General features: G+C 42.9%; 1 protein-coding gene across 1 annotated transcript in view; it reads right to left on the bottom strand.

The window, feature by feature from the left end:
* Window positions 1-2,075: 2,075 nt before the first annotated feature.
* The window catches only part of LASP1 (LIM and SH3 protein 1), a 65,855-nt gene continuing 54,938 nt past the window's right edge, over window positions 2,076-12,992 (bottom strand). The window contains exons 5-7 of the mRNA XM_056548323.1: window positions 12,575-12,728; window positions 8,220-8,326; window positions 2,076-4,293 (exon numbers count right to left, since the gene is read on the bottom strand). Coding sequence (XP_056404298.1) covers window positions 4,120-4,293; window positions 8,220-8,326; window positions 12,575-12,728 — 435 coding nt within the window. The 3' untranslated portion in view covers window positions 2,076-4,119. The remainder of the gene's footprint in view (window positions 4,294-8,219; window positions 8,327-12,574; window positions 12,729-12,992) is intronic.

Raw genomic sequence — 12,992 nt, 5'->3', positions numbered from 1 at the left:
TCCGCGGACCCGTTAAAATTAATGTTAGCATAACTCGCAGTGGGTTTCCTGCTGGGAAAGCCGCTGCTAGTTACTAGCGTGTGAACGCTCCCTAAAAGAGTTTCCCCACAAAGCAAAGTTGGTAAAATGAAATGCGCACCAGATACAGTCATGGTGTAAATGTTGGCACCCCTGAAATTTTTCAAGAAAATGAAGTATTTCTCACAGAAAAGGATTGCAGTAACACATGTTTTGCTATAAACATGTTTATTCCCTTTGTGTGTATTGGAACGAAACCAAAAAATGGAGAGAATAAAAAGCAAAATTAGACATAATGTCACCAAACTCCAAAAAAGGGCTGGACAAAAATTATTGGCACCCTTTCAAAATTGTGGAAAAATAAGATTGTTTCACGCATGTGATGCTCCTTTAAATTCACCTGGGTCAAGTAACAGGTGTGGGCAATATAAAAATCACACCTGAAAGCAGATAAAAAGGAGCGAAGTTCACTTAGTCTTTGCATTGTGTGTCTGTGTGTGACACACTAAGCATGGACAACAGAAAGAGGAGAAGAGAACTGTCTGAGGACTTGAGAACCAAAATTGTGGAAAAATATCAACATTCTCAAGGTTACAAGTCCATCTGCAGAGATCTAGATTTGTCTTTGTCCACAGTGCGCAACATTATCAAGAAGTTTGCAACCCATGGCACTGTAGCTAATCTCCCTGGTGTCGACGCAGGATAGTCCAGATGGCTGATAAGCAGCCCCAAACAAGTTCCAAAGATATTCAAGCTGTCCTGCAGGCTCAGGGAGCACGAGTGTCAGCGCGAACTATCCGTCGACATTTAAATTAATTGAAATGCTATGGCAGGAGACCCAGGAGGACCCCACTGCTGACAAACATAAAAAGCAGGACTACATTTTGCCAAAATGAACTTGAGTAAGACAAAATCCTTCTGGGAAAATGTCTTGTGGACAGATGAGACCAAGATAGAGCTCTTTGGTAAAGCAAATCATTCTACCGTTTACCGAAAACGGAATGAGGCCTACAAAGAAAAGAACACAGTACCTACAGTGAAATATGGTGGAGGTTCAATGATGTTTTGGGGTTGTTTTGCTGCCTCTGGCACTGGGTGCCTTGAATGTGTACAAGACATCATGAAATCTGAGGATTACCAATGGATTTTGTGTCGCACTGTACAGCCCAGTGTCAGAAAGCAGAGTTTGCTTGCAAGATCTTGGGTCTTCCAGCAGGACAATGACCCCAAACATACGTCATAAAGCCCCCAGAAATGGATGGTAACAAAGTGCTGGAGAGTTCTGAAGTGGCAGCAATGAGTCCAGATCTAAATCCCATTGAACACCTGCGAAAATTGCTGTTGGGAAAAGGCGCCTTCCAATAAGAGAGACCTGGAGCAGTTTACCAAGGAAGAGGGGTCCAACATTCCGGCTGAGAGGTTTAAGAAGCTTATTGATTGTTATAGGTAGCGACTGATTTCAGTTATTTTTTCCAAAGGGTGTGCAACTGACTGTATATGTACAGGAGGACAAATGTGCTGTTTCATTAGGTAAAATTACCTACGTCCTTGTTCTGATCTAATAACTTCCTGGCTTCCTCTCTAAACTGTGACCCTACTGTTGCCAGGCAACAGAGTACACACTTTCCATAATACCCCTTTGCTTGCATACACAGGAGAGAATACAGAGCAATATGCAGTTGAACTAAGCATGTGTGACCGTCTCATTGGATGCCCTAAGATGATCATATCCAATGGCAACAGGGCAAAACAAAAAAAAGGCACATGAGGGAGTAGTAAACACACCTATATACACACCTCAACTAGTAGTATATTTTCAGAAATGCTTGAATACTAGACTAGAAATATGTTTCATTTCACAAAATGCATAAGTGTAGACCCATTTATATCCACGGTAAATAATACTTTCATAAGACACTATACATCCGGACTAGATGGAAAAGAATGGCATTATACTGCTTAGGAAATAAAACACATTAAAGTCACAGATAAAAATGATATTTTTATTTTAAATTTAAGTAAACCGAGAAAGCTTTTCTTGGTAGCTGCATGATTGATTTTTTTTTTTATTATTTCTTTTTAATTTTCCCTAAATGATTATAGGCCCAAGCAGTTTAATACAAAGGCTTCCCAGCTGGGGTGTAATAATAAACCATTAAAAAAAAAAAACTAAAAATGATGACTTAAAGATGATTGACATGTACACAAGACAGTAAGGCTGCGGCGGGAGGAAGGGCAACTTGGAGGGGCATCTTATTATCCGTTCACCCCCTATTCTGCGCTGGGTCAGGGTGAAAGTGCACTGAATAATGGAAGGGAAGGAATAAGTTTGGTCCAGAGAGGAATGAATACAATAGATATTAACCCCTTCCCTGCAAGAGTTAAGAATGTCTTTCTTGGTCCATTTTTTGAGACTTGGAGGAGGGGGGGGCACCTCCCTGCCCAACTTTTTGCCCGTAGGCTTATACTTCTAAAGAGGCTGGGTGCCTCTATTAGAATTCTGTTTAGCCTATGGCACCCCACCTGATGGTAAAGGAATGTATGAAGTGTTATTGAAGTTCTGCAGAATTACCCAGAATTCACATTAAGTTCCAGTTACATTTGCTCTGCTAGTTGTGCTTTAAATAAACGTGATCTCAGGAACATTGAAACAGCTTGTGCTTGGTCCCCAATATTACAGATCACCGCATGTGGGAATCTCTATACTCCTTTCCAAATGAGGAGGAGAGCATGTGCAGAACCAGGACTTGAGTGAAGATGTGCCCCCGACAGACCACAACCTGTCTGCGCAGGAGGGGATTAGGCCAAAGCAAATAAGACAGATAAAGGGCTGAAGAAAATTTGGCTCAAGACGCATTTGGTTGAATGTCAGCACCAGAAGACCTGCCAAAGCTCTTCATAAGGCAAATGCCTAAAATGTAGAATGGGATAATCCTTATCCCTTTAATTCGTCGATATACATGATCAGCACCTGCATTTCTCAGTCTATATAAAGCAAGTATGTAAAGGGGGACATAAGGTAGATGGGAGAAATCCTCTCCGCTCTCAACCACTAGAAAACCTTTATAAGCTCCACTACAGCCTCCCAGATACTGTCATGGGGCCATGGAGAAGACAAGGGCCTACAGTAAAATGGAAAGTGTAAAGACTTTCTAATGGTTTTACTTGTCCCTTTAATGTTTAATGATTGTTATTACCTAAGCCCTAAACTCGATGGTGATGTACCCCCCAAAAAAAAAGGGGGGGGGGGGGGGAAATATACATATATATTTATAAAATATACTGAGACATGGAAAGAGAGAAGGTAAAATAAAATAATTAAATCTTTCAAGCTGTTTACTAATCAGCTAAACTCTATATAGGGTTTATAATATTTCCTGAAATGAAATGGCACATATCCGGCAAGGTAAGTCGCAGCTACCTCTTAGGCCCCCCCCTCTGTACGCTCTCTCTACCGGGAAAGGTGCTGCTCTTTCAGCTACAGATCAATGATGTGTTATGTTTCTGTTGTCGCTCGAGCCTGCTGTACGTATAGAAGAAATTTGCACGAGAATGTGATACGTGTAATGACGTGTCAAGTGCGGTTAGCAGGTCAGACACGGCCCTGTCATTATTTCCAAACTATACATCGGAATTTCATATATATATAAAACTGGGATGGTAAACCGTCGTCACAAAAAAAAATACAAAAAAAAAAACAAAAAACCTTAGTAATTGGGAATTACCTTAACCCACCTCATAAATTTGGAGGAAGGAAAATAAGATTTCTTCAGGAATGTGTGTACTGAGATTAGGGGAAGGGGGGGAAAAAAAAGTCCTTAAAATAAAAAAAAAAATTATACCAGTGCAAAGCGCATAGACAATCAGACGTAACAGATGGGGAAGTAAAGCGGGAGACATCTCCTCAGGGTGCTCCCTCCAGTGACTAAAAGATGAAGAGGTCTTTTTTTTTCTCTTCTGGCGCCAGAGGGCAGCAAAGAGGGTTTAAGAGAGAATGCTGAGACAGGGAGAGGTGGAGACCACCCTTCCCAAAGCTGGGACAGGGCTGCACTGGAATGCTTCATGATTGTGAGGAAGAGAGATGAGGCGAGTTCTCTCCAATCAGATGGCTTCAACGTAATTGGCAGGAAGCATGCCCGTCTCCCCTGTGCGCTCCACGGTTCCATACATCCACCCGTCATCGATCTGCTGCACATTGATAATAGTGTCGCCATCCTGGAAGGAGACCTCGTCTTCATCTGCTGCAGAGTAATCATACACGGCTCGGAATCGCTTCTGTAAAAAAAAAGAAAACGGGAAGGAGCTTATTAGACGGTCATTTATACACAGAACTACGTGCAACCAAATCTGATCGACCCTCTAATCCAGTGTTAGGCACCCTGGGTGGGAAACACTGCTCTAGTCACTTTCACTAGAAGGATGCTGCTTATGAAAAGAAAATTCATTACTGCACCTACAATGATGGGAATGATTTTCGCTATGGAGCATTTTCCTTCCAATAGTTTATATGAACTACTGGGAATGTAAAAAAACTGGTTAAAATCTTAAAAAGGGGTTGTAGAGCCAGAAATATAAGTATACAGATTTGTATTGTATTGTACTGTATTACAAACCCCCCTAAACCCCTTAAGGACCAAGCTCATTTTGACCTTAAAGGGGTAGTACCGTGCTGACAAATTATCCCCTATCTAAAGGATAGGGGACAAGTTGCCTGATCGCGCGGGGTCCCGCAGCTGGGGACCCCCGCGATCTCGCACGCAGCACCCCGCTCTCATCAGGCCCCAGAGCGAACATTGCTCCGGGTCTGATGACTGCCAATCACAGGGCGGGAGTATCGTGAAGTCACGGCTCCGCCCCCATGTGATGTCACGCTCCGCCTCCTCAATCTAAGTCTATGGCAGGGGGCGAGACAGCTGTCTCGCCCCCTGCCATAGACTTGCATTGAGGGGGCAGAGCGTGAAGTCACAGGGGGGCGGAGCTGTGACGTCACAATCACCGGCCCCGTCATCAGACCCGGAGCAGAGGTTCGCTCCGGGGCCTGATGAGAGCGGGGTGCTGCGTGATCAGGCAACTTATCACCCTATCCTTTAGATAGGGCATAAGTTGTCAGCACGGTACTCCCCCTTTAAGGACCAGGCCAATTTTATTTTTGCATTTTCGTTTTTTCCTCCTCGTCTTCTAAAAATCGTAACTTTTATATTTTCATCCACACACTAGTATGAGGGCTTGTTTTTTGCGCCACCAGTTGTCCTGTTAATGACATCATTCATTTTACCAAAAAATGTATGGCGCAACCAAAAAAACAATACTATTTGTGTGGGAAAATTAAAAAGAAAACCGCAATTCTGCAAGATTTCTTTTTCACGCCATACAATTTTCGGTAAAAATGACGTCTGTTCTTTATTCTGTTTGTCAATACGATTAAAATGTTACCCATGATTATATACTTTTCTATTACTGTTGTGCTTAAAAAAAAAAATCGCTAATTTTTAACCAAATTTGTATGTTTAAAACCCTTCTAATTTGACGACCTATAACTTTTTAATTTTTCCGTATAATGGGCGGTATTAGGGCAAATTTTTTGCGCCATGATCTGTACTTTTTATTGATACCACATTTGTGTATATAAATCTTTTATTAATTTATTTTTTCTTTTTATAAAATGTGACAAGCAAGCAGCAATTCTGCGCTTTTTTTTACGTTCATGCCATGGGATCAATAACATTATATTTTAATAGTTTGGACATTTACGCACGCAGCGATCTCAAATATATGTATTCATTATTTTTATTTTTTTTACACTTTATGGGGGTAAAATAGGACATTTTAAATATTTATTGGGGGAGGGGGTTTTTCACATTTTTTTTACTTTCATTTTTACACTTTAATAATCCAGATAGGGGACTATCTATATCAATCGTTTGATTGCTAATACTGTTCAGTGCTGAGCATAGCACCGATCAGCGTTATCGGTCATCGTCTGGTCTCGTCTGCTTGATGTCCGGCCAGAGCAGAAGACCCCAAGAGACGGCCGGAGCCAGGTGAGGGGACCTCCGGCCGCCATGCTGGATGATTGGATCCCCGCGGCAGCGCTGCGGGCGATGCGATCAACCATTTAAAGTACTGCACTGCCGCAGATGCCGTGGATCTGTATTGATCACAGCATCTGAGGGGTTAATGGCAGACATCAGCACGATCGCGGATGTCCGCCATTACCGGCGTGTCCCTGGCTGCTGATAGCAGCCGGGAACTGCCACGCATGACGCGAACACTGGTCCGTTGCTCGCGGTCATGGCGGTGCGTAAATGTATGCCATGGTGTGTTAAGTACCACAGCACCATGACGTCCATTGTCGTTAAGGGGGTTAAAAGGTTTTGATTATATAAGAAAAATGGCTACACTTTGTCCATAGGCTGTTTTGGGTATTACAACTCCCTATTACAGAGGGCCATTATCAGCCAAATACGCCAACATTGTCCTGTGTTTTAATAGGCCCAGCGATAAGTTGAAGCTACTCATTGATTGGGCGCATGAAGGCCTAAAAATTATCATTCATCGGCCACACCTCTCCCCATGGTAATTAGGGATGTGCAACCAACAATAATTTAATTAAAGCGCAGCACAAACAATACAGGAATCATTTGTGCGACCCTGCCCGTATCATGAGCCATGTAAGATTGTCTTAAAGGACCCTCACTATTTATTTATACGTTAATTCAGATTCCAATGAGGGAGATTTATCAAAACCTGTGCAAAGTTGCCAATAGCAACCAAGCAGATCGCTTCTTTCATTTTGCAGAGGCCTTGCTAAAAGTGAAAGCGAGCTGATTGGTTGCTATGGGCAACTTTTCCTTTGGACAGGTTTTGATAAATCTCTTTGCAATTTATTCCAGATCTACTTATTCAGAAGGGGGACACTGTGACCTTGTCCTTCATCTTCTAAAACCATCGTAGAATAGATGCTTTACATTCAGCACATTATTATTCCTGGCTGGATTCTTCATCCTTATCTGACTGAACAGAGATTTATCAATACCTGTGCAGAGGAAAAGCTGATGGGTTGCCCATAACAACCAATCAGGTGGCATCTTTCATTTTAACAAAGGCCTATATAAAATGAAAGAAGCGATCTGATTGGTTGCTATGGGCAACTGATTAACTTTTCCTCTGCACAGATTTTGATAAATCTCCCCAAGTATGTGCAGAAAAACAACTAACAGAATTCAGCCCATGACCTAAGAGGGTGTTAATGTGTTCCTCTCATTTACATTTGACAGGTTTAAAATGTTATTGGTAGAAGTTTGGGTGTTTAGACCGGCACCAATCATCAGGAATGGTCGTAGGGAATGATATCTCCCAAGGTACCTGTTTGATGTGGATACCAGGTTTCAGGAAGGGCATATTTCATCCAGGGAAAGCTGGTTGAGATATGGGAAATCCAGAAAATAGTTAAATCCATAGACATAGGTTGTTAGAGAAGTCCTGTTATTGGGCATGGATTTTAATGGGATGCCGAGGTACGTGCTCTCAAATCACCCAAGTGCAAGTAAAAAGTGCAAACGTGTTTACACAAAAACCATGCACAAGGATTTTAATGGGATGGCAGGTTTGGTAGTGGGGCCTTTCATCCCCTTTCCTGGCCACTCCCCACGCACGGAGCTGTGTTGACTACTAGACAAAGCTCCATGCATCTCTATGGTAGAGCAAGAAATAAACGAGTACAGCATTTCAGCTCTCCCATAGAACTGCACGGAGGACACGCGTGCACGAGGAGAGACGAAGTGCCGTGCAGAAGATCGCAGGGGTCGGTTCCCCACGATCTGACACTTATCCCCTATTCTTTGGAAAGGGGATACATTTTACTAAATTTGATAACCCCTTCAAACAAAACTTATGTAACAAAATGTTATTTTTTGTAACATCGCTAATGGTATCTTTTATCTGGCTTAATTATTTTATGGGCACCTTCCAGGTAAGCCCAAGCTGTTCCAATATTTAGCTTGTGAAGTAAGACATTTTTGAATATGGGAATAAAACTGAGGAACCAGATCTTAAACTATAGTGAAGTGGAATTTCTGTGCATTTCACCTTTACATAATTGAGGAAGACAAAGTGAAGGTTGAGTCCTGTGTCGCCATCACTTCCATATGGCAATTTTCTCACCTACAAAAAATGGCAGTACATACATGAAGTGCACTCACCCCTCCTGCTGGAGCGCTGTGCTGGGTGGCGACAGGGGCTGCTGGTTCATGATAACCGTATTTTGGCGGCTGCTGCTGCGGCTGTGGTTGCCTTTGATGTTGATAAGCTATTAAACAGCAAGAACACAAACTAAATCACAATCGGTTTTCAAATTGATATTCAACAGAAACAACTAACCTGAGCCAACTCACACATAACTGCTTATATTATGGAACTACAAGTCTCAGCAACTGGCCAAATATGCAGGAAATGTAAATGAGTTGTCTCCAGAAGGAGATCCCTGTTTACATTTAATGTTGGAACAGAAAAAAAGGTAATAGAAATGGGTTTCTATAAGTCACAGAAGAGGCACTAACAAAGAGCTGCTCTGCACTGTTTTCTAACCAGGCCAAGCCTTCAGTGGCTGCAAAACTACAACTTGCCAGCATTCTGGAAGTTGTAGTTCTACAACTGTTGGAAACACACTGGTTGTGAAACACTGCTCCGGTGGATACATTGGGCATATATGATTTTCAAGGAAAGCAAAGCACGGTATGCTATTCCATCCCATAAAACACATATATATATATATATATATATATATATATATATATATATATATATATATATATATATATATACACAGATGTAAAGACGTCACAATGCTTTATCAAAAGTCTACAGGTACGTCGAGCGATTTGTTTTATTCAAATTTATACACTCAACTCATGAGGTGAACAGACCCTTACATACCACACTTGTTTGTTCTTGGAAAATGCCTACTATATCGTACACTGGTTTTTGTTTTGTTTTTTTACAGTCAATAGAAAACAGGAAATTGTGAAGCCTTACACTCATTTTTTCACAAGGATAAAAAAAAAAGTATGGAAACCCATAAAAACATATAGCCATACGTTTAAATATATGTCAAAAATACATTGTACACGTAACATGCATGTATTTAAAAATCATGTGGTTTCTGACAAATTCACAGCCCCGGGTGATCAGCTGATCGCTGGCCTGCAGAAACGTAACCTGTGATAATTTAAAGTGGTTGTCCAAACTTAGGGTGAATTCACACCACAATTATGCCATACAGCTATAGGGAAATGTAAAAACAGACTGTTGCCATATCCCTACCGGACCTGCACCGCACCCAGCTAGTGGCTCTGGTCGGCTCATATTTGAACCGAGGTAATGAATGGGGTGCGGCACAGGTCCGGTGGGGTTATGGCAGCAACTGGTGTTTAAATTTCCCCGCCAGATCAGTCAAACGTATGCCCAAATCATAGTGTGAATGAAGCCTTAGAAAGAAGGGTTTACTTTTTCACTTAAACAGGGCTGAGATATATTATACCATACTCAGCCCATGTAATTATAAGCCATACTTACCTACCCAAATTCCCTGACACTGAACTCCCATCGCCTTCTGACATGCAAAAACTGTCCATCCAGCCAATCATTGGCCAAAGCAGTGATCGACCTTAATAAGTTCCTGTATGGATGCCAAGAGGTGTAGGAATCAGGGGATCAGGAACTGACAGGACTGCTGTGGCAGGGGATCAAGGCAGGAGAGTATGGCCCTTTTCTTATATTATTGTGGTAGTGCCCTGGGTCCTTTCTCAAAATATTTCAATCCCTGTACAACCTCTTTAAAGGAGTTATCCACCATAAGATGATTTTAGTAGTTAACTGCCAGACAGTAATGGACATGCTTAGGAAGGATCTGCGCTTGTCTTGGGACTAAATGTCTATGTTGTGAGATTACCATAACACTGAGGCTATCTTTTTGTAAACTGGGTATTTCCTGTTGGATTTTGTTCTCAAACTACACATCCCATAGTTCCTTTCCTCCCTCCCACACATCAGCCACCCCCCACCCCATTGAAACACAAATGAGCTGCATTCCATTCAAAAGACCAGTGTTTTCTAACTAGGGTTCCTCCAGCGGTCGCTCCACCTATTGAAGCAGGACAGGCTCCCTTTGCACACCTGACTAGTGATGTCATGTCTCGACGCACTGCAACCTGGGAAAACCCGAGACCGGAGTCATTTTGTATGCTGTTAAAAATACTGGGGCGAAAATCACAGAAGAATTGCGAGACCACACTATATTATGAACACTAACTTTACAGCCCCTGTAGCATAGTCAAATCAAAAAAAAAATCCTGGAATACTCCTTTAAAAGGGATCATGTCATCAGGTAAAACATTTTTTAAGTAACAAGAACACATAATACTGCACCTCCTAGAAAATTATTCTACAGACATTCCGCAGGGTCCAGCAACACTTGCCGATGTTAGAACCATTTGGAAGCAGATTTCACAGAAAAAATTTACATGTTAATTCCTTTTGGGGAGGCTGGAATTTACATTTATGCGGCAGATGTTTCAGAGGCAGAAGTTCTGCCATGTGTACGGTGCGGCGGAATCTTATTGAAAACAATATGACTGCTGCAATGAAATTTTCAAATGGAATTTTTCCACCAGTTTCCGCTTGGAAATTTCAATTTGTGAAAAAGGTCTTAAAGAGAAACAGACCGTGTACAGAGCTTCCCTGCCTCATGGAGGAGCCTTCGCCCATGTGAGCGCTCTGTGGGCGGCATAAGGGAGCAGAGGGAAAGGAGGCAGGTAAGCTCTATATGCCGCCTCCTGCCTTCATTGCACAAAGGACGGCATTAGCATGTTAGTAACTGACCCCAATACTCCTGAATGGCAGCAGAGTTATAGTTATATCTCATGTGTACTGGGTTCAGTGCGGGTGAACCCTTTAAACTATCCCATGCTGTATGCTAATACTAGTCATCGGGGCAGGAAGCTCCTGAGAACTAGTCAAGGTCTCAGGTCTGTAATCACGCCTGCTGAGATGTGATTGACAAGCCAGTGAGCATCCTACTTCATACACTGCTTTCCCTAGAGCTCTGAAGTAGGGATCGACCGATTATCGGTTTGGCCGATATTCACGATTTTGGACATTATCGGTATCGGCAATTACCTTGCCGATAATGTCCCCCCTCCCCACCCCGCCTCCCCAGCCAGAGACCACCGCTGCCGCTGCTCCATTGCCTTCCCCATCCTCGGGTTTTCTAATTACCTGTTCCCGGGGCCCGCACTACTTCTGGCTCCTGCGACGTCCTGCGCGCTGCACAATGACGAGTGACGTCCTCAACGTGACATCACCATCAGTGTGCACAGTGACAGCTCAGGATGCTGCCAGAGCCAGAAGTAGCGTGGGGATGGCGGAGGCAATGGGGCAGCGGCGGTGGTGGTTGGACTAGGGAGGACCCCAGGACAGGCAGGGGGAGAGAAGCAGGTGGCGGCGTTCTCTGGCTCTGCAAAAGCCACTGCAGTTCATTGATTTAAAGCGCCTGCTTTAAATCACTGATCTGCGGGTCCGGGGGGGGGGGGGGGGGTTGGGGGTAATATTGGTATAAGTTATCGGCCTGAAAGGTCGCAAATTATCGGTATCGGCCCAAAAAAAAATTATATCGGTCGATCCCTACTCTGTAGATGATGTGATCATGTCTTAATAGATGCGATTACAGCCATGAGACGGTTACTAGTTCTTAGGAGCTGCCTGCCCTGATGACTATTTATGGTACAATAGAATACAGTGAAGAATGGGTTGAGCTCTCCAGGACACGGTTGGCGCGTAAGATGTATTATTTGTACCTGTTTGTCTAATAATATTTTTCCTGATAAAAGGTTCACTTTAAATCCTGATCAGATTAACTCAATACCACAATGTTCATACATAAAAGACAATCTGTGGCAAAGCAGCCATCAAAACCCATAGCCTCTATGTCTCTACAGAGACTCACAATGACTCTGACCGTCATCACAAGTAGCAAGCAAGAATAATTGATCCACACATTCTTCTGGTGATGTATGATATCATAAATAACCCATTAATGTCTGTCAGCAGTCATCCTCTAACCACATACCTGCCCTATAGCAATCCCCTCAAGGCCATTTTTACTGCTTACATGCTGTAACTTCTATCTAATTACCTAATGCCTGCTGAAGCATTGTAGCATGTACTGCAGCAACCCCCCCCCCATAACATGTGATGGATCTATATATCCAATCAGGTCAAGAGATTATTCCAAATGTCCAGAGATCAGGCCCGATATATGGGTCTCAAAGGGCTATTATGTTCTGCAGTGTTCAGCCTCTTAATTTTTCTTTTACTCCAGAGAATTTGCTGCACACAAACGCCATCCATCCCATCTAATCCACAATAAACCTACATAATAAAACAAAAAGGTTTTATGGGGGCACGGCTCAGTCACAGAATGATGGATAACCGAACCATTGCTCATAGACGTTCAAGGACATATCCAATGAATGGGCCAATGGGCTTATAATTCAATTACCTGAGCTACTGGCCGGGGGGAGATGGGGTTGCATTATCTCTGAGGGGGGTCGGCGGAAATTTGGAACATCATCGGAACCTCTGCGGTCCATATCACCAGCCTCCATGGAGGGGTTTCCCATCCGGCTCTTCTCAAACTCTTCATGATATTTGATCTACAAGAAAAAAGCAGCTTGGTGGTTATTACAAGATATTCCCAAGTAAAGCCTTTACTGCCTAGTCTGGTCAAATAGTATTTACTAGAGATGAGCGAATTTACAGTAAATTCGATTCGTCACGAACTTCTCGGCTCGGCAGTTGATGACTTATCCTGCATGAATTAGTTCAGCTTTCAGGCGCTCCCGTGGGCTGGAAAAGGTGGATACATTCCTAGGAGACTCTTTCCTAGGACTGTATCCACCTTTTCCAGCCCACAGGAG

The sequence above is a fragment of the Hyla sarda genome, chromosome 12 (assembly GCF_029499605.1).
Source record: "Hyla sarda isolate aHylSar1 chromosome 12, aHylSar1.hap1, whole genome shotgun sequence".
Lineage (NCBI taxonomy): Eukaryota > Metazoa > Chordata > Amphibia > Anura > Hylidae > Hyla > Hyla sarda.
Note: the sequence above shows the minus strand (reverse complement) of the source record. Positions and strands in the feature narration are given on the sequence as shown.